Below are 19,692 nucleotides of genomic sequence, written 5' to 3' on the forward strand. Positions count from 1 at the left end.
ATTTTCACGCACAAACATTTCTAGTGTTTACAAAGAATGGTGTGAAAAGGGAAAAACATCCAGTATGCGGCAGTCCTGTGGGTGAAAATGCCTTGTTGATGCTAGAGGTCAGAGGCGAATGGGCCAACTGATTCAAGCTGAAGAAGAGCAACTTTGACTGAAATAACCACTCATAACAAACCAAGGTATGCAGCAAAGCATTTGTGAAGCCACAACATGCACAACCTTAAGGCGGATGGGCTACAACAGCAGAAGACCCCACCGGATACCACTCATCTCCACTACAAATAGGAAAAAGAGGCTACAATTTGCAAAAGCTCACCAAAATTGGACAGGTGAAGACTGGAAAATGTTGCCTGGTCTGATGAGTCTCGATTTCTGTTGAGACATTCAGATGGTATAGAATTTGGCGTAAAAAGAATGAGAACATGGAACCATCATGCCTTGTTACCACTGTGCAGGCTGGTGGTGGTGCTTGTGTAATGGTGTGGGTGATGTTTTCTTGGCAGCTGTAGGCCCCTTAGTGTCAATTGGGCATCGTTTAAATGCCACAGCCTACCTGAGCATTGTTTCTGACCATGTCCATCCCTTAATGGCCACCATGTACCCATCCTCTGATGGCTACTTCCAGCAGGAAAATGCACAATGTCACAAAGCTCGAATCATTTCAAATTGGTTTTTTGAACATGACAATGAGTTCACTGTACTAAAATGACTCCCACAGTCACCAGATCTCAACCCAATAGAGCATCTTTGGGATGTGGTGGAACGGGAGCTTCGTGCCTTGGATGTGCATCCCACAAATCTCCATCAACTGCAAGATGTCATCCTGTCAATATGGGCCAACATTTCTAAAGAATGCTTTCAGCACCTTGTTGAATCAATGCCACGTAGAATTAAGGCAGTTCTGAAGGCGAAAGGGGGTCAAACACCGTATTAGTATGGTGTTCCTATTAATCCTTTAGGGTTAGGCGAGTGTGTGTATATATATATATATATATACATGAGCAGCATGCATCATGTGCCTTAATGAATATTCTTCTATAACAAAGTGTGGACCTTTGGGTGACAGCAAAAGGCTGCATGCACTGTGTCCCGCTCTGTCCAAAAGTGTATTTGAGCATGCAAATTTAATAAGTGTTTATTTAGCAGGCCCAGCCTGTAATTAGGTTAATGCTGCAGTCGCCCTGCACTGCTCTTCCACAGCTCCATTCTCCTCACCTGCTCAGGCGGAAAGCACCACAGATGGACCTGGCACTGCCCGCCATGCTCTGATCGTGCCCTCTTGGGCCTGCTGGACACTTCGCCCACCTGCCTCACATGATGGCAATTTCCAAACCTCTAACTGACATCAACCGTCACCTGCTAATATGACTAACTGCTGCTGTTGGATATATGAAAGAGTTTTGGGCATTAAAGTAACAGACATTTCTAATAAACGTAGAATTTAGGATGTCATATTCAAGATCATTCTTTGAGTCTGCTTCCCCCAAATCAATATATTGAAATCTGTCTCTTTTTCACTGTCTCTCTCCATCACTGAATATGGCTTATTGTGTGTTTTTGTTAATGTCAAGCTCCCACACACTTCCTCACACCCACTCCCTCCATGCAGCAGCTGTGTGTGGTCTGTCTTACTTCCTGTTCTGGCTCCTCACTCAGGGCCTTTCCCCTTAACACACACACACACACACACACACGCACGCACACACACACACACACACACACACACACACACACACACACACACACACACAGAAACAAGATCACATGAACTTATAGTCACATGCATGCCCGCTACATCATCACAAACACATTCACGGCAACGCACCGCTGTATAAAACTGTCGACCATATTGATCTTAATAAGGTGTCTGATAGTGAATTCCCTGTGTTATGCAATAGGTTTAAAAAATCCAGCAAGTCTGAGAGTCTTGGCTCCATCCTTTAGGGCTCCACGTCCTTCATAATAATTAACTCTCAGGGACCTTTGATACAGATGTAACCCAGCATAAGCTCAATGTTATACAGCGCAAACATTCATTCTAGTGAAACTTCTTAGCTCCTGTTGGGTCTTTCATTATTTTAATTCACAGTCCTTGTTTGTGGTTCAGATAACTTTAAAAACATTTCTTAATTTCAATTTATTCCATTATACATTTATTCAAGTCAAGAATATTATTGCTGAATCATATTAAATAATTTTATTAAATGTACTGAATTTTACATGGAAACAACTGCAGTAACCGACTGTATTTTGATATTGCATTATATAATAAAAATATAATAAATATTTTACAGGGAAATCAATGCAGTATTGTAACACTATTAATTTATGAAACAAAATAATAAAAAATAGCCTGGTTATTTGATGATGGATGGATGGTCCTTGCTTTGTAGAATCCCACAACGGGACGATTCCCATATGCTGGCAAATACATATGAGACACGGGACATTTAGCTCTATTAAATGTTGCTATTTTATTGACTTTTTTTCTCTCTCCATATCTGCATTGTTCCTTTTGCAAGGCAATGTAGATGTTGTATGATGTAACAATTAAATCGGTCACACTATAAATTAGGGTCCAATTCTCACTATTAACTACAACTTTTGCCTCAATAAACTCCTAATCACTGCTTATTAATAGTTAGTAATGTAGTTGTTAAGTTTAGGTATTGGGTAGCATTAAGTGATGTGGTCATGTAGAATAAGGCATTAATATGTGCTTTATAAGTAAACAGCCAATAGGCTAGCATGCTAATCAGCAACTAGTTCATGAGAATTGGACCAGAAACTAAAGTGTTACCATTAAATCAAGGCAAATAAGGCACAAATGAGGCAAATTGGGAGAATACAATAAGTTTAGGCTACTGGATAACTCCAAGTAACTTAATCAACTTTAAATCCATCCTTGTAATGTGACAGTATTTAACCTCAATGTATTTGTATTAGTATTAGGCCTAACATTACTTTCTGCAGACAGATGAATGTGTGTATTTACAGAAGGGCAGAATGATGAACTGTCTGTATTTAATTAGGTATAACTGTAGCCATGTAATCAATTTATAATATCTGTAACAGGGACACTGTAATTTAAATGTTACCATGTTTTCTTCAGAGGGGTGAAGATGCCGCTGTAGTGCACAATTCAAATTCCAGCCAGCGGGGGCAGTTATGGGCTGGTGTGTGTGTGTGTGTGTGTGTGTGTGTGTGTGTGTGTGTGTGTGTGTGTGTGTGTGTTACATAAACGTGCAACTGCTTGTGTGCCTGCTGAGCTGGGCTTGTGGTTGGCGGAGAGTAGGTGTGGCTTATTTTCCTCCGTGGTCACAGCAGAACAAGATCATTCAGATATTTGCACAAAGCCAACCTGACAGGGAGAAGGGGGAGGAGAGTGAGAGAGAGAGAGAGAGAGAGAGAGAGAGAGAGAGAGAGAGAGAGAGAGAGAGAGAGAGAGAGAGCATGGCTTCTGCAGTCTCTCTCATTCTTCTTCTTTCTTCTCTCTCTCTCTATCTCTACAGAAACAAGGAAGACTGTCTACTTCATGCCCTGTGAACTGAGCAGAATCAAATTAGAACTGCAGCTGCATGGGAAATATCTATATTTCTCATTTGGATTAAAGGGATAGTTCACACAAAGATAAATATTCAGTCATCATTTACCTCATGTGTTTCCAGGTGAATTTAGGAGATTGTCCAAGCTACTCTTTTTCCAAACAGTGAAAGTGGATGAGGACTAGGGACAGCTGAGGTTAATTAAAGCTCACAGTAAAATAATTTGGATTATTTTGACACTGACGGCCTTTCGGACAGGTGTCAACTGTCACGAAAAAGAGTTAACTCACCCTGTTTTTTCCCCCCAAGTGACTATTCTTGGCTTGTGACTAAATAAGAGGCTTGAAGACTCTCCCCTCTTCAAAATAAAATATAAAAAAATACTAATAAGAGTATCGTTAATGTAAAACTTCACAAACCCCTGCTGTACTTCAATTTGATGCATTTGTGAGAGAAACAGGGTATTTGATGTGGAAAAATGTAGGATGGGACTTTTTTTTATCATTGATTGGATCCTGAAAAGTGAGTGTTTATAGAATTGTGGCAGTTAGAAGTCAGAGGTTAAAAGGGTAGAGGAATTCATGATGTCATTCATGAGTATAAAAACAATGCATTGTGAGCACTGAAGATGTGCTGAAACGTTTGCTCCTGTTCATTTGTTTTTAATTCACTTTGAACTTTTTGCTCACTATGCCATCCAGAGAAAAAAAGTTTTGTAGACTTCTGTAGTCTTTACTCAATTCAGTGTGCAGCCAGCTACCGTCTTGTTCGTTTAGAATGTCTTCTAAAAATTAAATGTTCATTTAAATTAAACTAAAACGTTTTTTGTTAAAAAATGTTAAGGCACTATCTATCAGTCATTTTGAGTGCCTAATATAGGTATTCAGATATATCTTTAAATGACTGAAATTAATGAAACTGCAAACACTGCAGCACCTTTCAGTGAATCATTGCATTGAGTTTCAGTATAAGGAAACGTACATTATTTTTTTCTTTGGTTTGACCCATTTCTTCACGTTGATGAAAGTGGGCCAACAAAGAACATTGAAGGGAAAGGACGGATTCTAACCAGAGCAAATTAGTCAGCTTTATGACACAGGCCCCATAGCGCTTACTGGAAACAATACAGTATGAGAAGGCAAATATTTCACCCGCTATCTGCACGTGAAACACAAAACTTGTCAGAAGCTTGACTATAGAGGGATGTAAAGCGAAAACAAGCCCGACTGACAACGCAGGATTAAGGTTGTTTCCAAAGCCTCCTGAACAGCGTAACTGAAAGACTCGTTTTAGATAAAGAAAAACAAATAGTAAAGGTAATGGTCAGCATGAGTGATAGAGATCACACACGGACTCACCACTCTCATAAAAAGCAACATGATCCACAGGGGGAAAACATTCTAGCTGGCCTGAGATCAGTTCAGCTATGTTTTGAGCTGGCCATCCCCCTACAGTTAACACAGACACTGCCACGTGCTAAAACTGTCCTTGCTACACAGCTGTGTGGCTCCAATACTGGAAATAGATTCCTGCTACCAGGCCATGAGTCATAGGTGCAAAATGGAGGCAACTGTTGATGCAGAGAAATGTCCGCCGTTTCATACAAAGCAGCTGAGTGACTCAAAAATGATATACCTTAACCTGTTCAGTTGTCTATGTTCTCACTACAATCTTTAAACATAGTAACATGCTTGATTCTAAAGGAAAATTAAGAAAACAACCACAGAATGTCATTTTTATCCGTTTATTGTATGATATAAAACTAGAAAAGTAAGACTGTTTCAAATTCATAGACACATGTCCATATTTCATATATATTCTACAGTCCACACCTTGATGCAAATACAGTGATTATCAGTTGATGGGTTATTTTTCTCAAAATGAATGTGTCTGTAATATTGCATAGAAAAAGGCACAGCTCAAAGGCCTGAAGATACGGCCTTTTTTAATGAGCAGAAAAAGGGTTTAGACCCTCCACCACATTTTGTCTCTCTATTTCTCTCTCACACTCACTCACACACACACACACACACACACACACACACACACACACACACACACACACACACACACACACACACACACACACACACACACACACACACACACACACACACACACACACACACACACACACACACACACACACACACGAATAATCCCAGTGGTCACTATCCTGAAACCACTTTAAACTTCCCCGAATGTATGGCCTGAACCATGGGACAGTGAGATACCATTAAAAAACAACTAATACCATCGGAAATCATGCTGCCTTTCTTCTTTACATTTGGCATTGAGGGTTATCAAAAAGATTTTCCCAGATATAGGCTTTGGAAGATTGAAATTCTGCAGTTTGTAGAGAATAAAGTATTGCTTCACAAACCTTTCCCTTGCACGCAATCTGAAATACATAAAACATTAAATACTTATAATTAAATAGCGACAGGGAGTGTTTGACTAGATGACTAGCACAAACACCACACCAAATTATAATACAAGAAACTAAACAGACAAAAATAATGCATTATTAAAACAAGATGAAAAAAATGGCTTCCACCCCAATTAATAAGCAGTGATACATTCCCATAAGCATAATACATTCCTATCTCATATTCTGTACAAATTACAATCTGGATGTTAGCATAAAATAAAAAATAAATATATTTACACAGGAAACAAAAAAATAAATAACTTAAAAACAAACACTCCAAATCTAAAAATCCTATTAGAAATTGTAATCAGTTTTGATTCCATAGTTTTGTCCGCTCTGCTCTCATTCACTCATGCTTTTTAATTCCCAGACAATCTCTCTCTTGAACTCTGGGTAACAAATCCAAATCGTCAACCTCTAGCTGTGACAGGAAGTTCAAATCTCAGAGTATTAATGGTCACTCTTATTTGTTGAATAATATACTTATTAAAAATACACATTTGACAAGTTTTCTTCTCTCACTGACATTGCACTTTCCAGGAAGGCATTTAATGCACAGTTTTTGTCGGTATGTAAATCTATCATTATTAATGATAGCTTGTTTAGTGTGACAGCTATGTGAAATGTATACAGGCGATATGATAAATGGTCCCTTTCCTTTTATGTCAGGTGCACATAAAATAATCCTTCCAACCAATCTGATCGACAGCGATTTATAGCAAGTGTTTTTAGCAAATATACTGTGCTGTCTATTGCACATACATGCATAATACTCTCCCGCCAAACTTGTGCTTGCTAAACTCCCCTAAATAAACTTAAATGTAATGTGACCATTCCTACTGCCCAAACGACACTAAAACCCAGCAGGGCAACAGAGAGAGAGTCCGACTGGAACATGAACAGATACCATTAATAAAACTCAAACAAACAATGGTATAAATAAGATAAAATAAGACCAAACCATACACAAATCATCTGACATCTGTAAAATTATGAGCTATAATCCTGCATGCATTAGTATGTTAACAGAAATGTACCGTTGTACTGGTGAGAGATGTATATGAAGGAAATGTTTGGCAAAAAGATTATGAAGATGGAAATAGTTGAAAATGAACTGAATAGCAACCATTAACTTACATGTGCGGTACAGTGTTTTCCATATTTTTCACGAAGAGACATGCATTGACCCTCTTGCTGTGCATTAGTGTAGCATTAAAACTGAACCAGCCACTGAGTCTGAGTGATGATATAAAGCCAAACCAAAGGCTAAAACAGGGAAGTTACGGCAATGCCTTGACTCAGATAAAAAGGAAATGCCTGAGAGAAGTTGACAGTTTGCTTATTACTGATCAGAAGGCATCGATTGCATCCATTATTTGTAGGATAAAGGGGTTTTAGCGTTGGCTAATCAAAGAAATGTATCTGTAAAACAATGCATTGCCAGCTGAGAATTAAATGCATGGAATCTGAGCCGTTATGGCAGATCACAAGAAATTTGGTTGGTTGACTGTAAATATCTGACCACTACACACATCCATGAATAAATAATACCCGGAAAAGCATGTTCCATAAATGAGACCATTTCATGAATGCATATGTTTCACTGAAGGAGTTCACTTTAAATGAATATCATATCACCATTTGCTCAACTTCACGTCACTCCAAACATGCACTACTTTATTTATTCTGTGAAACATAAAAATATATTTTAAAGAAAAGTCAGTGGGGTGCAAATCAACATTGGATCCCATCGACGTTCATTATATGGACAATTTTTTTTTTTCAAAATACATTCTTATATGTTCCACAGTAGAAAGAAACTCATACAGGTTTGAAAGGACATGAGGGTGAGTACATGGTGAACTATTCCCTTAGTGAACATTAAAATGGAAACAGACCCCCCCAAAAATATGAATAAATGACCACATATTAATAGACTATTTTGAATATTACTAAAAAGCTATAAAACAGCTCTGGATAGAAAAACATAAAAACAAAATAACCAAGTTCCTCTTTTAAAATCTTTGTGCTTTGTGAAAATGAAAGAAAAATATGAAAATAGGGCTGCCGTTGCACATTCTTGCACCTGTATGCTGAGAAGGGAAAAGAAAGATGCTACTTCTCTGATAATCCATCTTGTTCGATTAGAAATTATGAGAAAAATGAGACAAGACAAACAAACAGTAATTTACCAAGTGGTCATAAATGAAGGCACTTGGATCTGCCAGAGGCCAAAGTGTGTTCCATAAAATTTCTTCATGTTCATTTTTGGGACAGGCAAGCACAGTGCATGCACAGTGTTGAGAAGTAGTACTGGGCAACATCACCATTAAAATGGACAATTTCCTTTCTCTTTAAAAACAAAACGAACACAAAACTGTACAAAACCCCCCCCAAAAAAACAAAAACTACAAACACTCACAAAGTGATTCTTCAGTTTCTTTCTCAGTTTCTATTTAAAAACTCTTTGATTGGTTTTGCATTTTCTTCCCCAGTTCCCTTCCAAACCTGGTCATGATCCTACAAGCACCTCCATAATATGGTCCAGTTCAGTAAGGTCCATTTTGAAAGGTTGGTTTGAGCTGACAGCAGGAGCGGAACCGCTGTAGGGGGAAAGAGTCTTGAAGAGCTCGTCCGCCGTCACCATGGGCGCCAGTTTCGATGAAGCCGCACCTGAGGACGAAGTGCAGGGGTCGAAGTCGTACATGGAGGTGTCAATGTCTGCAAAGAGAATGTCGTCCAAGGCAAGGTCTGTCAGAAAGCCTGAGGACGAGGCAGAAGGTGAGGTGCTCATGTCCAGGCTGTTAGGAGGAAGAGTCTCTGGTGCGTTGGGGGCCGCGGAGCTTTCCTCGGGCAGCGGGACCAGCCCTTCAAGCTTTGGGCTGCAAGGCTTACTGCAGTCTTTGGAGTCCAAGGCCCCTGAGTTTAAGCTGGGGGGACACAGAGGCATTTGGAGGGTCACTGTAAGGGATGAAAGGGAGGTAGCACCGGGCACTGATGTAGCTGTAGGTAAGGACGAAGGACAGAGCACCTCAATCTCATCCAGGGCAGAAGAAAAACTGTCTCTGGTCACAGGTGAAGGGACTCTGGGCAGGGTTGGTGGTGGAGGAGGAGGAGGAGGAGGAGGAGGAGCAAGCCGAGAGGGCGATGAGGGCGATGTGCAAAGCGTGACACTGTCCTCCTCTAAAAGCGAAGCTGGGGTAAGACAGGCCTCCAGAGGTGCTGGGTTTGACAGCCCTGACGAAGGCGATGGAAGGACCGGAGCAGAAATTGCTGGAGACTGGGACAGTGGCGGTGCCACCATGGACAACACGCCGAAGGCAGGCTGTGCCTCACGGAAACCCTCATCCACAGGGTCGTCGGGTGGAGGGGAAGGAGGAAAGAAGAGTGGCCGCAGGTTGCCCTCCTGTTTCAGCTCGTCTTGGATGCGCCTCAGCATGTTGTTGATGAGCACGCGCTTTTCCAAGCTGGGCTCGGTGAGCGGCCGGTGGTTGTACAGCTTCATCAGAGACATGTTGAAGATGGTCTGCCTCTGCAGTGTGTAGGAGACCTTTGAGAGCCCGTCGGCCATCGTTCCTGGCCCTGCCGCCAACGCTTTGCCTTCCAGCACCTCTTCATCCTCATCTAGTTTCCGCTTTGCCCCTTTACCCAACATATATCTGCTAAGAGTAAAGAGAGAGAGGGAGAGAGAGAGAGAGGGAGAGAGAGAGAGAGTTAGCCACATAGCCACTCATTACGTTCATGACTCATTGCTGTTTACCTCTCTTACGACTCGACACTGGTTCCATATAAATCTTTTGATCTACAGAAAAATATCTAAATGGCAAAAATGTCAAACATAAACATTTCAAGAAACTGAGATGTTAAAAGTGTATAATTCTATGTTAAAATACTTTCTCCATGCTAGTTGAATATGTGGAGTAGAGGTGCGGGAAGGAGGGCAGCTGGGGGTGCTGTGCTATCATATTTACAAGTGGGAAACTCTGAATTCTGGATGATACATTACTACTTTCCAATTAATGATGTTAGAAGGGGCGTGTTGATTTGAAACATCTACTACAATATATTATAGACAATATATCTTTTTATAGAGATCACTGAGTGGAAAGCTCACAAACTGGGAAAGAAACTCAAAACTTACACCAATTGCTTTAAGTAACAAAAACATTGATACCATTTATAAATAAGAGATAAAAAAATCCTCATTGTGAATTCAGATGTAGTTATTTGGGTTTACTGTTCACAATATAATTATTTTATTTTGTTCAGGCTACTTCCCCGTTATGTTTCCTACATTAATATGTGACATGGCGTAAAAACAAACTCCTGACTTTGAGGTATGAGTTTACCAGGTGCACTTGAAGGGTATAAAAGTATAAACACTGCGACAGTATCAAAACATTGTTGTTTGTTTAAGAATTCCAACCAGTTTAACACAGCAACACTGGCTCAACCAATGGTGTGAGTTCGGGGGCGAGGCTGTCTTTTTGTCCGACCAATGGCAGGAAGGGGGAGTGTTTGGGAAACCTGTTTGATTATTTTTGCTATTCTGTTGGGTGCTGCTAGTTCACAGAAACTGCACTTTTAAGTAATAACTGTCCAGAATAATTGAAAAACTATTTTTTCATGATTTTTTGGGGGGGCTTTTCTTTCTTTTTTTGAAAGCATAGTGAGGAAAGGCACAGTAAAGTACAAGCAGAGTAAGTGGGAATAGGACGGGGACATCACTTGAACCTGGGTCAACATCTTGCTAATTCCCAAAAACAGCAACTTATTGTTTAGAGATAATCAAAAACCACTTTCGATAAAGGTAATGTAGTGTTTTTATCTACATTACGTACATATTTTTAACAATATAGCCAATAGAAGAATAACAAATACAAACAGAGCAGGTTACAACAGTTGGTTTGATCCAGTTGACAAAACAGACTGGGTAAAAAAATACAAGAAATTGTTTCGATTAACAGATTCGTGGCTTGAAGCTTGGTTGCTATGACATTGGCTTGCAAGCTGTTGTCATATTGGCATTCGGTGATGTTGCAGATAGTTGAGAGAGGTGAGAGTCAGTACAGTCTCTGTGCATCCATCGCAGAGAGCCCATAATGCCTCACGTTACAACTGTGCCAAACAGATAAGGTAACAATATGGGAACACTCCGATGTATACACAGTGTTTAGCAATCACAGCATCTCCAACAGGACATTAGCAACAACAATCTCTAAACACAATTCAAACTTTTGAGTTGCAGGGGAAAGATGTGCTGCTGGAAATAAATGTAAGCCATGAGTTGCTACCGCAGGAGCGTTTACAGGAATACAGTTCTGACTACTCCTTCCTGAGTCGTGCTGCAAATGTGTGTCAGACTTTCAGTAAGTACTCACGGTAAGAATGTGTCAGACGAGTGCAAAGCCCTGATCACTCCCTGCTTAAATACATGCTGGCTGCAGGAAGACAAGATCCAGCTGAGTGTTTGGTGGAAAAGGGGGATGGAGAGAAGGAGCGAGTGTGTGACCTACGCTGAGCTTTGAATGTAGGCAGAAGTGTTCTCAGATGCTGTAGCTCTAGGTTCATGATATGAGAGATTTAAAACAGATCACACGGGCCACCGTAATATTACAGTGCACTGATTCACCATTGCTGTGCTTAAGGAGAGACTAGGGAAAAAGGGTCTGGGGTTGGTGGGTGTGGAGACACAGATGATCCGAACAACTTAACATTGTACACTGGAACGTTTCACCATGCTTACAATTTGACGTGACTCACATGTATGTGGGAGCTATTTTAGAAAAACACCCTCTAATGTAAGGTTTTTGTCATGTGTTGAATAAGTCATTTAAAACTTAATTTACTAATTTGGTAGCAGTTGTTATCCAAAGCGATTTTCACTGTATTCAAAAAGTATGCGTGTTCCGTGGGACTGAACCAATGACCTTGACATTTGGAGCACCATGCTCTTTTAGTTGAGCTAAATTAATTGTGCTGCATGTTATTTTTTTGACTGTATAAAGCACAAAAATACCATAATGTGTTTGCAGAGATTTAGAAAACATGCTAAGTCCACATCCTTGTTTCTCAGAAAAACAATGCTACAGCCAGATATTCTACTTTGAAATGTGCATTCCATGTCGGAATGTCTGTTTTTGTTTTGGTCTCTGTGTGATCCCGCCCACTGCTAATTTACCCAAAAGTATTTTGACACCCTGGGTAGCCATTTGGCAGAAAAAACAGCGTATTGTAGCCATGGACGCCAGCAAACAAACTAGGTCAGAGATTGTAGATTTTAGCCAACCTAAAAAGCCTTGGCGTCCATCTAAAAAGCAATATGTCCAAGGCATAAAAAAGGCGAATAAATTAAGGAACAAATGGCACATTTTGGTCTAACTCTAACGGTCTTCCTACAAGTCCACACTTTCGTGACGTAACTGCACTTTGACTGTCGGGAAGAAATCTGCTGTGGAGATCGCATCAGTGCGGGCTCGGCAAAAGTGTGCATCGAGGGCGCATATCGACCGCAAAGGGGGTGCTCGCAAGCACCCTTTTGAAATCTAAATTGACAAATGGGACACCCTCGCGTCTCATGGACTTAACTAACACGTGCACGCAGCAGCCATAGCCCACAAGACCTAAAGTGCATATGAAGTGTGCCATTTGGGACAGAGCCTGACTTACAGTGTAAGGCTTGTCGACTGCATTGTAAATTGCACTCGTTCCTGTTGCGTGTCCTCAATCTGGCAACCAGCTTGAGCATGGAGTCTGAGGAGGAGGAGGCGGGAGAAACAACCCTCTCCAATATTTGGAATTTGTACTGCAGTACCCATTTCAACCACTAGCTGTCAATATTACATACTGCACCTTTCATTCATTTCATTCATTCTTTGAGACTCTAGTATGTTTAAAATAGCATTTCCAACACCATTTTAATTCGTTCTTTATTGTAACATACACTACCGTTCAAAAGTTTGGGGTCAGCAAGATTATTTTTAATTATTACACGGCTCTGTGGAATAATTGATTTTGATTGGTCAATAGCACCATCCAGCGGTATGTTATTCCCAGATAACAACCGCTCAAAACAAATAACACAGGCTTATCCGGGTTACTGAAGTCAGCAGTGCTATATGCCTGCTAGGATCGTTTTTTTCTTCGTGGAAGTTTTGCGTTTGGTGAGCTAATAAAATATTAAAACTCAGTCGAATCAACATTTTGTGTACAGTTATTACTTATTTCACATTTGAAAGAAGACTCCTATGCTCACCAGGGTTTTATTTAGTCAAAATATAGTAAAAACAGTAATATTGTGAAATATTATTGCAATTTAAAATAGCTTATTTGTATTTCAGTATATTTTAAAATGTAATTTATTCATGTGATGGAAAAGCTGAATTTTCATCACCCATTACTCCAGTGTCGCATGATCTTTCAGAAATCATTATAATATACAGGTCCTTCTAAAAAAATTAGCATATTGTGATAAAGTTCATTATTTTCCATAATGTAATGATAAAAATTAAACTTTCATATATGTTAGATTCATTGCACACCAACTGAAATATTTCAGGTCTTTTATTGTTTTAATACTGATGATTTTGGCATACAGCTCATGAAAACCCAAAATTCCTATCTCAAAAAATTAGCATATTTCATCCGACCAATAAAATAAGTGTTTTTAATACAAAAAAAGCCAACCTTCAAATAATTATGTTCAGTTATGCACTCAATACTTGGTCGGGAATCCTTTTGCAGAAATGGCGGCGTGCCATGGAGGCAATCAGCCTGTGGCACTGCTGAGGTGTTATGGAGGCCCAGGATGCTTCGATAGCGGCCTTAAGCTCATCCAGAGTGTTGGGTCTTGCGTTTCTCAACTTTCTCTTCACAATATCCCACAGATTCTCTATGGGGTTCAGGTCAGGAGAGTTGGCAGGCCAATTGAGCACAGTAATACCATGGTCAGTAAACCATTTACCAGTGGTTTTGGCACTGTGAGCAGGTGCCAGGTCGTGCTGAAAAATGAAATCTTCATCTCCATAAAGCTTTTCAGCAGATGGAAGCATGAAGCGCTCCAAAATCTCCTGATAGCTAGCTGCATTGACCCTGCCCTTGATAAAACACAGTGGACCAACACCAGCAGCTGACATGGCACCCCAGACCATCACTGATGGACCCCAGTCTTCCTCCAGACTCTGGCACCTTGTTTTCCGAATGACATGCAAAATTTGCTTTCATCCGAAAAAAAGTACTTTGGACCACTGAGCAACAGTCCAGTGCTGCTTCTCTGTAGCCCAGGTCAGGCGCTTCTGCCGCTGTTTCTGGTTCAAAAGTGGCTTGACCTGGGGAATGCGGCACCTGTAGCCCATTTCCTGCACACGCCTGTGCACGGTGGCTCTGGCTGTTTCTACTCCAGACTCAGTCCACTGCTTCCGCAGGTCCCCCAAGGTCTGGAATCGGTCCTTCTCCACAATCTTCCTCAGGGTCCGGTCACCTCTTCTCGTTGTGCAGCGTTTTTTGCCACACTTTTTCCTTACCACAGACTTCCCACTGAGGTGCCTTGATACAGCACTCTGGGAACAGCCTATTTGTTCAGAAATTTCTTTCTGTGTCTTACCCTCTTGCTTGAGGGTGTCAATGATGGCCTTCTGGACAGCAGTCAGGTCGGCAGTCTTACCCATGATTGCGGTTTTGAGTAATGAAACAGGCTGGGAGTTTTTAAAAGCCTCAGGGATCTTTTGCAGTTGTTTAGAGTTAATTAGTTGATTCAGATGATTAGGTTAGTAGCTCGTTTAGAGACCCTTTTCATGATATGCTAATTTTTTGAGATTTTGGGAATTTTGGGTTTTCATGAGCTGTATGCCAAAATCATCAGTATTAAAACAATAAAAGAACTGAAATATTTCAGTTGGTGTGCAATGCATCTAAAATATATGAAAGTTTAATTTTATCATTACATTATGGAAAATAATGTACTTTATTACAATATGCTAATTTTTTGAGAAGGACCTGTAATATAATATTATATTATAATTTGGTGCTTTGAATAATAGAAAGTTCAAAAGAACAGCATTTAAATGAAAAAAAAGTAGTATTCATTTCTTTCATAAAAAAAAAAAAATCTTACTGACCCCATAATGTATGTTCCATTGAAATAGGAATTCCTTAAAGGAAAAAAGAATGATGGCACTTGACGATAGCAAACCACATGAGGCAATCTAAAATAAAATAGCTACTGATATGATTAAAGTCTTTACCTCATGTGTGTACAAGATTTTAAACATTTGCTTAAAACTACAATTAACTTATTGTGTGTAAAAACCTTTTAAGGAGGGAATACATTTTGACTGTGCCTACAGTACAACCATTAAATATGGTCTAACCTGAATGTGGGCAGTAAGAGTGACTTGGTGATGTCAGCAAAAAAAGAAAGTATTTTCAGAAGCAAAGCAAGTTATTACATTTTGATTAACGATTATTAAGACCAATCATTTTTTCCTTTGGAGTAAAAAGTGCTAATGAATCACTCACAAAAAGACCATGAACATGTATTAAATAAAAAGAGGCCATTTTGATTTCAAATCGACTTTAAGGTCAGAATGAAGGTTATTTATCAAGTAAAACATGAGGCATTTAAAGCAATAGATCAGTCTTCTCTCTAGTCCACAAGGAAACCACAGAGATGGCAGCAAGGAGTGAGTGAGTGAGTGAGAGAGACAGAAAGAGAAGGAAGCCCCAAGTCCGTTCCTGAGGCCTCCCCTCATTAGCATAAAGTGAAGCCCGGTAGCAGTAGGCAGCATTGCAGTGGGCTTGCCTTGAACCTAATACAGGCTGACAGCCTCACGCATCCTAGCCCTGCCTTCACACACACACACACACACACACACACACACACACACACACACACACACACACACACACACACACACACACACACACACACACACACACACACACACACACACACACACACACACACACACACACACACACACACACACACACACACACAGCGCAGTCGCAGATCTATCAGGCAGCTCCACTCACTCAGGAAGTGCAAGTGGCTGGGCCTGTTGCCTTGCTGCCTGTTACCATGACAAACACAGTCAGCTGGGAATCCACCCAAAGACTTGACAAAGAGAGTGAGAGAAAGAGAGAGAGAGAGAGAGAGAGAGAGAGAGAGAGAGAGAGAGAGAGAGTTTGGGGGAAAAGAGGGGCTGAAGAAAGTTAAAGAAAGAAATGTTTCTCTTCCTTGACTGCTCTGCTTCTGAGGAGATGAATCTAAAACAGTATACGACTAGCTGGAGAGAAAAACAGGTTAAGTCTGATGGATGTACATTCCAAAGCATGCCGTTTACATGCAGAGCACGCAAATAATTCATGAGATGCAGGGTTTATGAACAGGTAACCAAGATGTACAGTCATATGCAATTTGGTTCAGTAACATTTAGGGGGAATTTTTCAATTTAAAAGATATTTAGAGAGATATTTAAAACAATAAGCCATGAGATAAAATAAGTCTGAAATGGGAAGAATAACCCCAACAAAGAAATAAATAAAATAGTGACATAGATACGAACACAAATTAGTCATTTAGTTAAACTTCTAAACACCTCCTCTGCTACAGTAAAGGATCAGCTATTAAAAATAAATTTGTAACGTGACGTCAAAGTGTTACAGTAGGAAAATCAATTTCAGGCAATTTTTGAGACGTTTTTTTGGTGGATGGGTAAAAGATAAAGGGTATAAGGATGACTCAAGTGATAAAAATAGAATCTTACACTATGCGGCTAAAAAGTCACTACAAATTTGTGTTTAGATCTAGGAGTGATTCGGAGAGGCAGACACAAACATGACATTCAAAATAGTCAAAAATCAATACCACAGAAGTATTTAGTCATTCACTTTGGATATAAACTTACCCAGACTGGCCCTAGAACTGTATGCCATTGTCTGAAGCTTTCAAGAAAGTCTCAAGCAAATAAAGTTTCCCATGCACAGTAATCCACACAGAGGAATGCCACGGCAGCTGAACGCGTCCTTGTGACTCACGCTGAGGAGTGGATACGACTGTCTGCAATGCTCAAGTGCCACTGCCGCCCCACCCTACACATTCCTTCTGATTTTGCCTCTGTCTGCCTCTGTTTCCTCCATCCTTTTACTTTCGTCTTCAGTGTGAAAAGTCAAAGTGTGTATCATTCTGCTCCCTAGTTCAGAAGTACACTGGCCAGGGAGTTTCTAGGCCTGTTCTGTTCCGTCCCATTGTCAAAATCACCTCAGTGCAACATTCGCTCCCTATAAATTTCCACAATTCGTTGTAAAAGCCACTACCGATTGCCTATATATATGCCATTAAGTATGTACATTATTCTTTTTGTAATAAAAAATATCAGTCAGACTAGCACATGTGTACAAGATGCACAATGGAAACATCAGTGTCTCGATGTTTGGCTAAAAGGAGTGATTCACATCGTAGGGAACTAAAAAGTATAATGAGACACAAGCAAAGAGATAGACAATATAAGTGAGAAGACCTTCACCACTACTGTTGCTTCTCGGTTCTCTTGGTTCTTTTACTTCATATGATGGTAGGTGGTAAGGTGGCCTTTGCAAGATTAACTAGCAACCTGTACTTTGTCTCCTGACCTGGATATACTAACCACAGAGAGACAACTGGAGGAGCCAGAAAGAATGAGGAAAAAGGAGAATATTGAGTTATTCGCAGTAAGAAGCGCAGGGGCAGCACACCGTGTTCCCTAACGCAAAGAGACATTCATAAACAGACAACCTGTCCCTTTGTTCCCTAATGCACCAGCGCTGAGCAATGATCCTGAGTGAAAACTCTCCAAGGAGAGGAAAAGACACAACGTCAGAAAATGTCTATAAGGCAAGACAGGCTTTATAGAGATTTACAAAATGGCTGGCAGAAGCCCACCTTTTAAGGACACTTGCAAAAGCGCAATATAGTTCTTGGTTACGGCTCCAGCCAGTGAGTGCGTTTCTGAAACACAGCACCGGAAAACGGTGGAATTAGCGTAAAAATGAAGACATAGGCCTTTCCGGAGGAGAACTCTGACTGAGCTGTCAGAGCAGAGCTTGGAAATATGTCAGGGCTGCTAGGCAGGCTGTACGTTCTGTTCCAGTCCTACACATAGCACATACGACACATGAGGGACCGGGTGTGACGCCTGAGCTTCGTTACTGGGTGTACTGGTGGAGACAGAGTGAGAGAATGCGGCATAAAGGATGGTGTGAGCAGGCGAACAAGTGCAGCGGAAAGGATGGAGCACAGAGTTTTCAGTGATATTATGATCCTGTAACAGGATCTGCTCGTTTCCATGCCTGTGCTTCAGAGCTCCCCTCCCCCTTCACCTCCACACAGTGCTATTTCAGATCCGGAGGGTACTGATTCCCACAAACACACACTCACGCTTTCTCTACCTGCAGATATAAATGCACAAACATAGACAAAGTCGAATGCATGCTGAGAAATACTGAGATTCGTTATTAGATCGTAAATTAGATCGTCAGATGAAAAGAACAAATACAGACATTAATAATTTGCACACACATAAAGGACAACACCAGTCATGAAGCGTGAAAGGGTGATCTTGATGATGCTATTTTGTCCCACAGGAATTTAAGAGTCAAAAGCCATGAACCAAACCAACCGCCTATGAGGTGGATCACAACATTACAAACTTTGATTGAAGCAAAAAAATTAATTGAAAATTAGACAAAAAGACAAAAGTACAAGATTACACTACAATATAATGAATGACAACTGAATGAAAAATGATTTAAAAGCGAACTGATTTAAATATGTTGATTATAAATATAGAAGCAAACAATATGTTTAAAATTTATTGAAAAACATGCATATTATGCAGTTTGAAAGTTTAGAGACACTCACTCGATTATGTCATTCACAGTGCATCATGGGAGTGGGCGGGCACTAAAAAGTTGTTTTGCCATGATTTGCTTGTTTCCATCCTCTTTTTTTCAGAATCATGGGTAAAGTTGTTTTCAACAAGAATTCCTCTGTTGAACAATTATTTTAAAAAGATTTGAAATAATGCATTGAGCGCTTCAACAAAAGCCTATACCATCGATTAACAACCTACTGTAGTAGCTCGCAGTAGGTCAGTCTTTGAAGGTTTATAAGTTATCGTTAAAAATGTATTCATCTATGGAGAACATTTATATATCTTAGTTATGCCACAGCCATTAACTATCATATGCAATTGTTAGTCAGTTGCACTTAATTCAGGGGAGGGGCATTCACATTCTAGAGATCTCATTAGATGAAAAAAAACTGTGTTCAGGATGAATCATCAATACTTTTAGTAATTTTTCATGGAATAAAAAAGACTGTAAATTTGAAATAAAAGTTATTTTTGTTAACAATTAGGATGGGAGCTAACATATAGATTAGCCTCATAGTTAACACATTAACTAACAGGCACAAAACAAATTTTGCTTTAAAGACAGATGATAAGAGAGGGGAGAGATAAATAAACACTCAGTTCTACAGAAAAGATTTCAGGTACATATTTCACGATCCTCTCCACTTGGGATCTGTACTTAATGTAATTTGTTGCAGTGCAAAGATGGAGAGTAATTTAAACAGGAACTCCTAAAGAAGATCCAATGACATTGAACAAACAAGCAAGTAAGTGAGAAAGACTAAGAAAATGGGGGGAAGGCAACAGACAGAAGGCAGTG

General features: G+C 40.1%; 1 protein-coding gene across 5 annotated transcripts in view; it reads right to left on the reverse strand.

Moving 5' to 3' along the window:
• Positions 1-5,281: 5,281 nt before the first annotated feature.
• Positions 5,282-19,692, reverse strand: part of sertad2b (SERTA domain containing 2b) — a 45,031-nt gene continuing 30,620 nt past the window's right edge. For 2 of the 5 annotated variants that reach the window (XM_077237082.1, XM_077237080.1), the window contains exon 2: positions 5,282-9,641. In XM_077237082.1, the coding sequence (XP_077093197.1) occupies positions 8,495-9,637 (1,143 nt within the window). In that variant the 5' untranslated portion in view covers positions 9,638-9,641 and the 3' untranslated portion in view covers positions 5,282-8,494. Of the gene's footprint in view, positions 9,645-16,889; positions 17,236-19,692 lie in introns of those variants that run through there. The other 3 variants (XM_077237084.1, XM_077237081.1, XM_077237083.1) reach the window with 2 other exon arrangements.

Source organism: Siphateles boraxobius, unplaced genomic scaffold (genome assembly GCF_051911475.1).
Source record: "Siphateles boraxobius isolate OS27281-9 unplaced genomic scaffold, OSU_SipBor_1 20, whole genome shotgun sequence".
Classification (NCBI taxonomy): domain Eukaryota; kingdom Metazoa; phylum Chordata; class Actinopteri; order Cypriniformes; family Leuciscidae; genus Siphateles; species Siphateles boraxobius.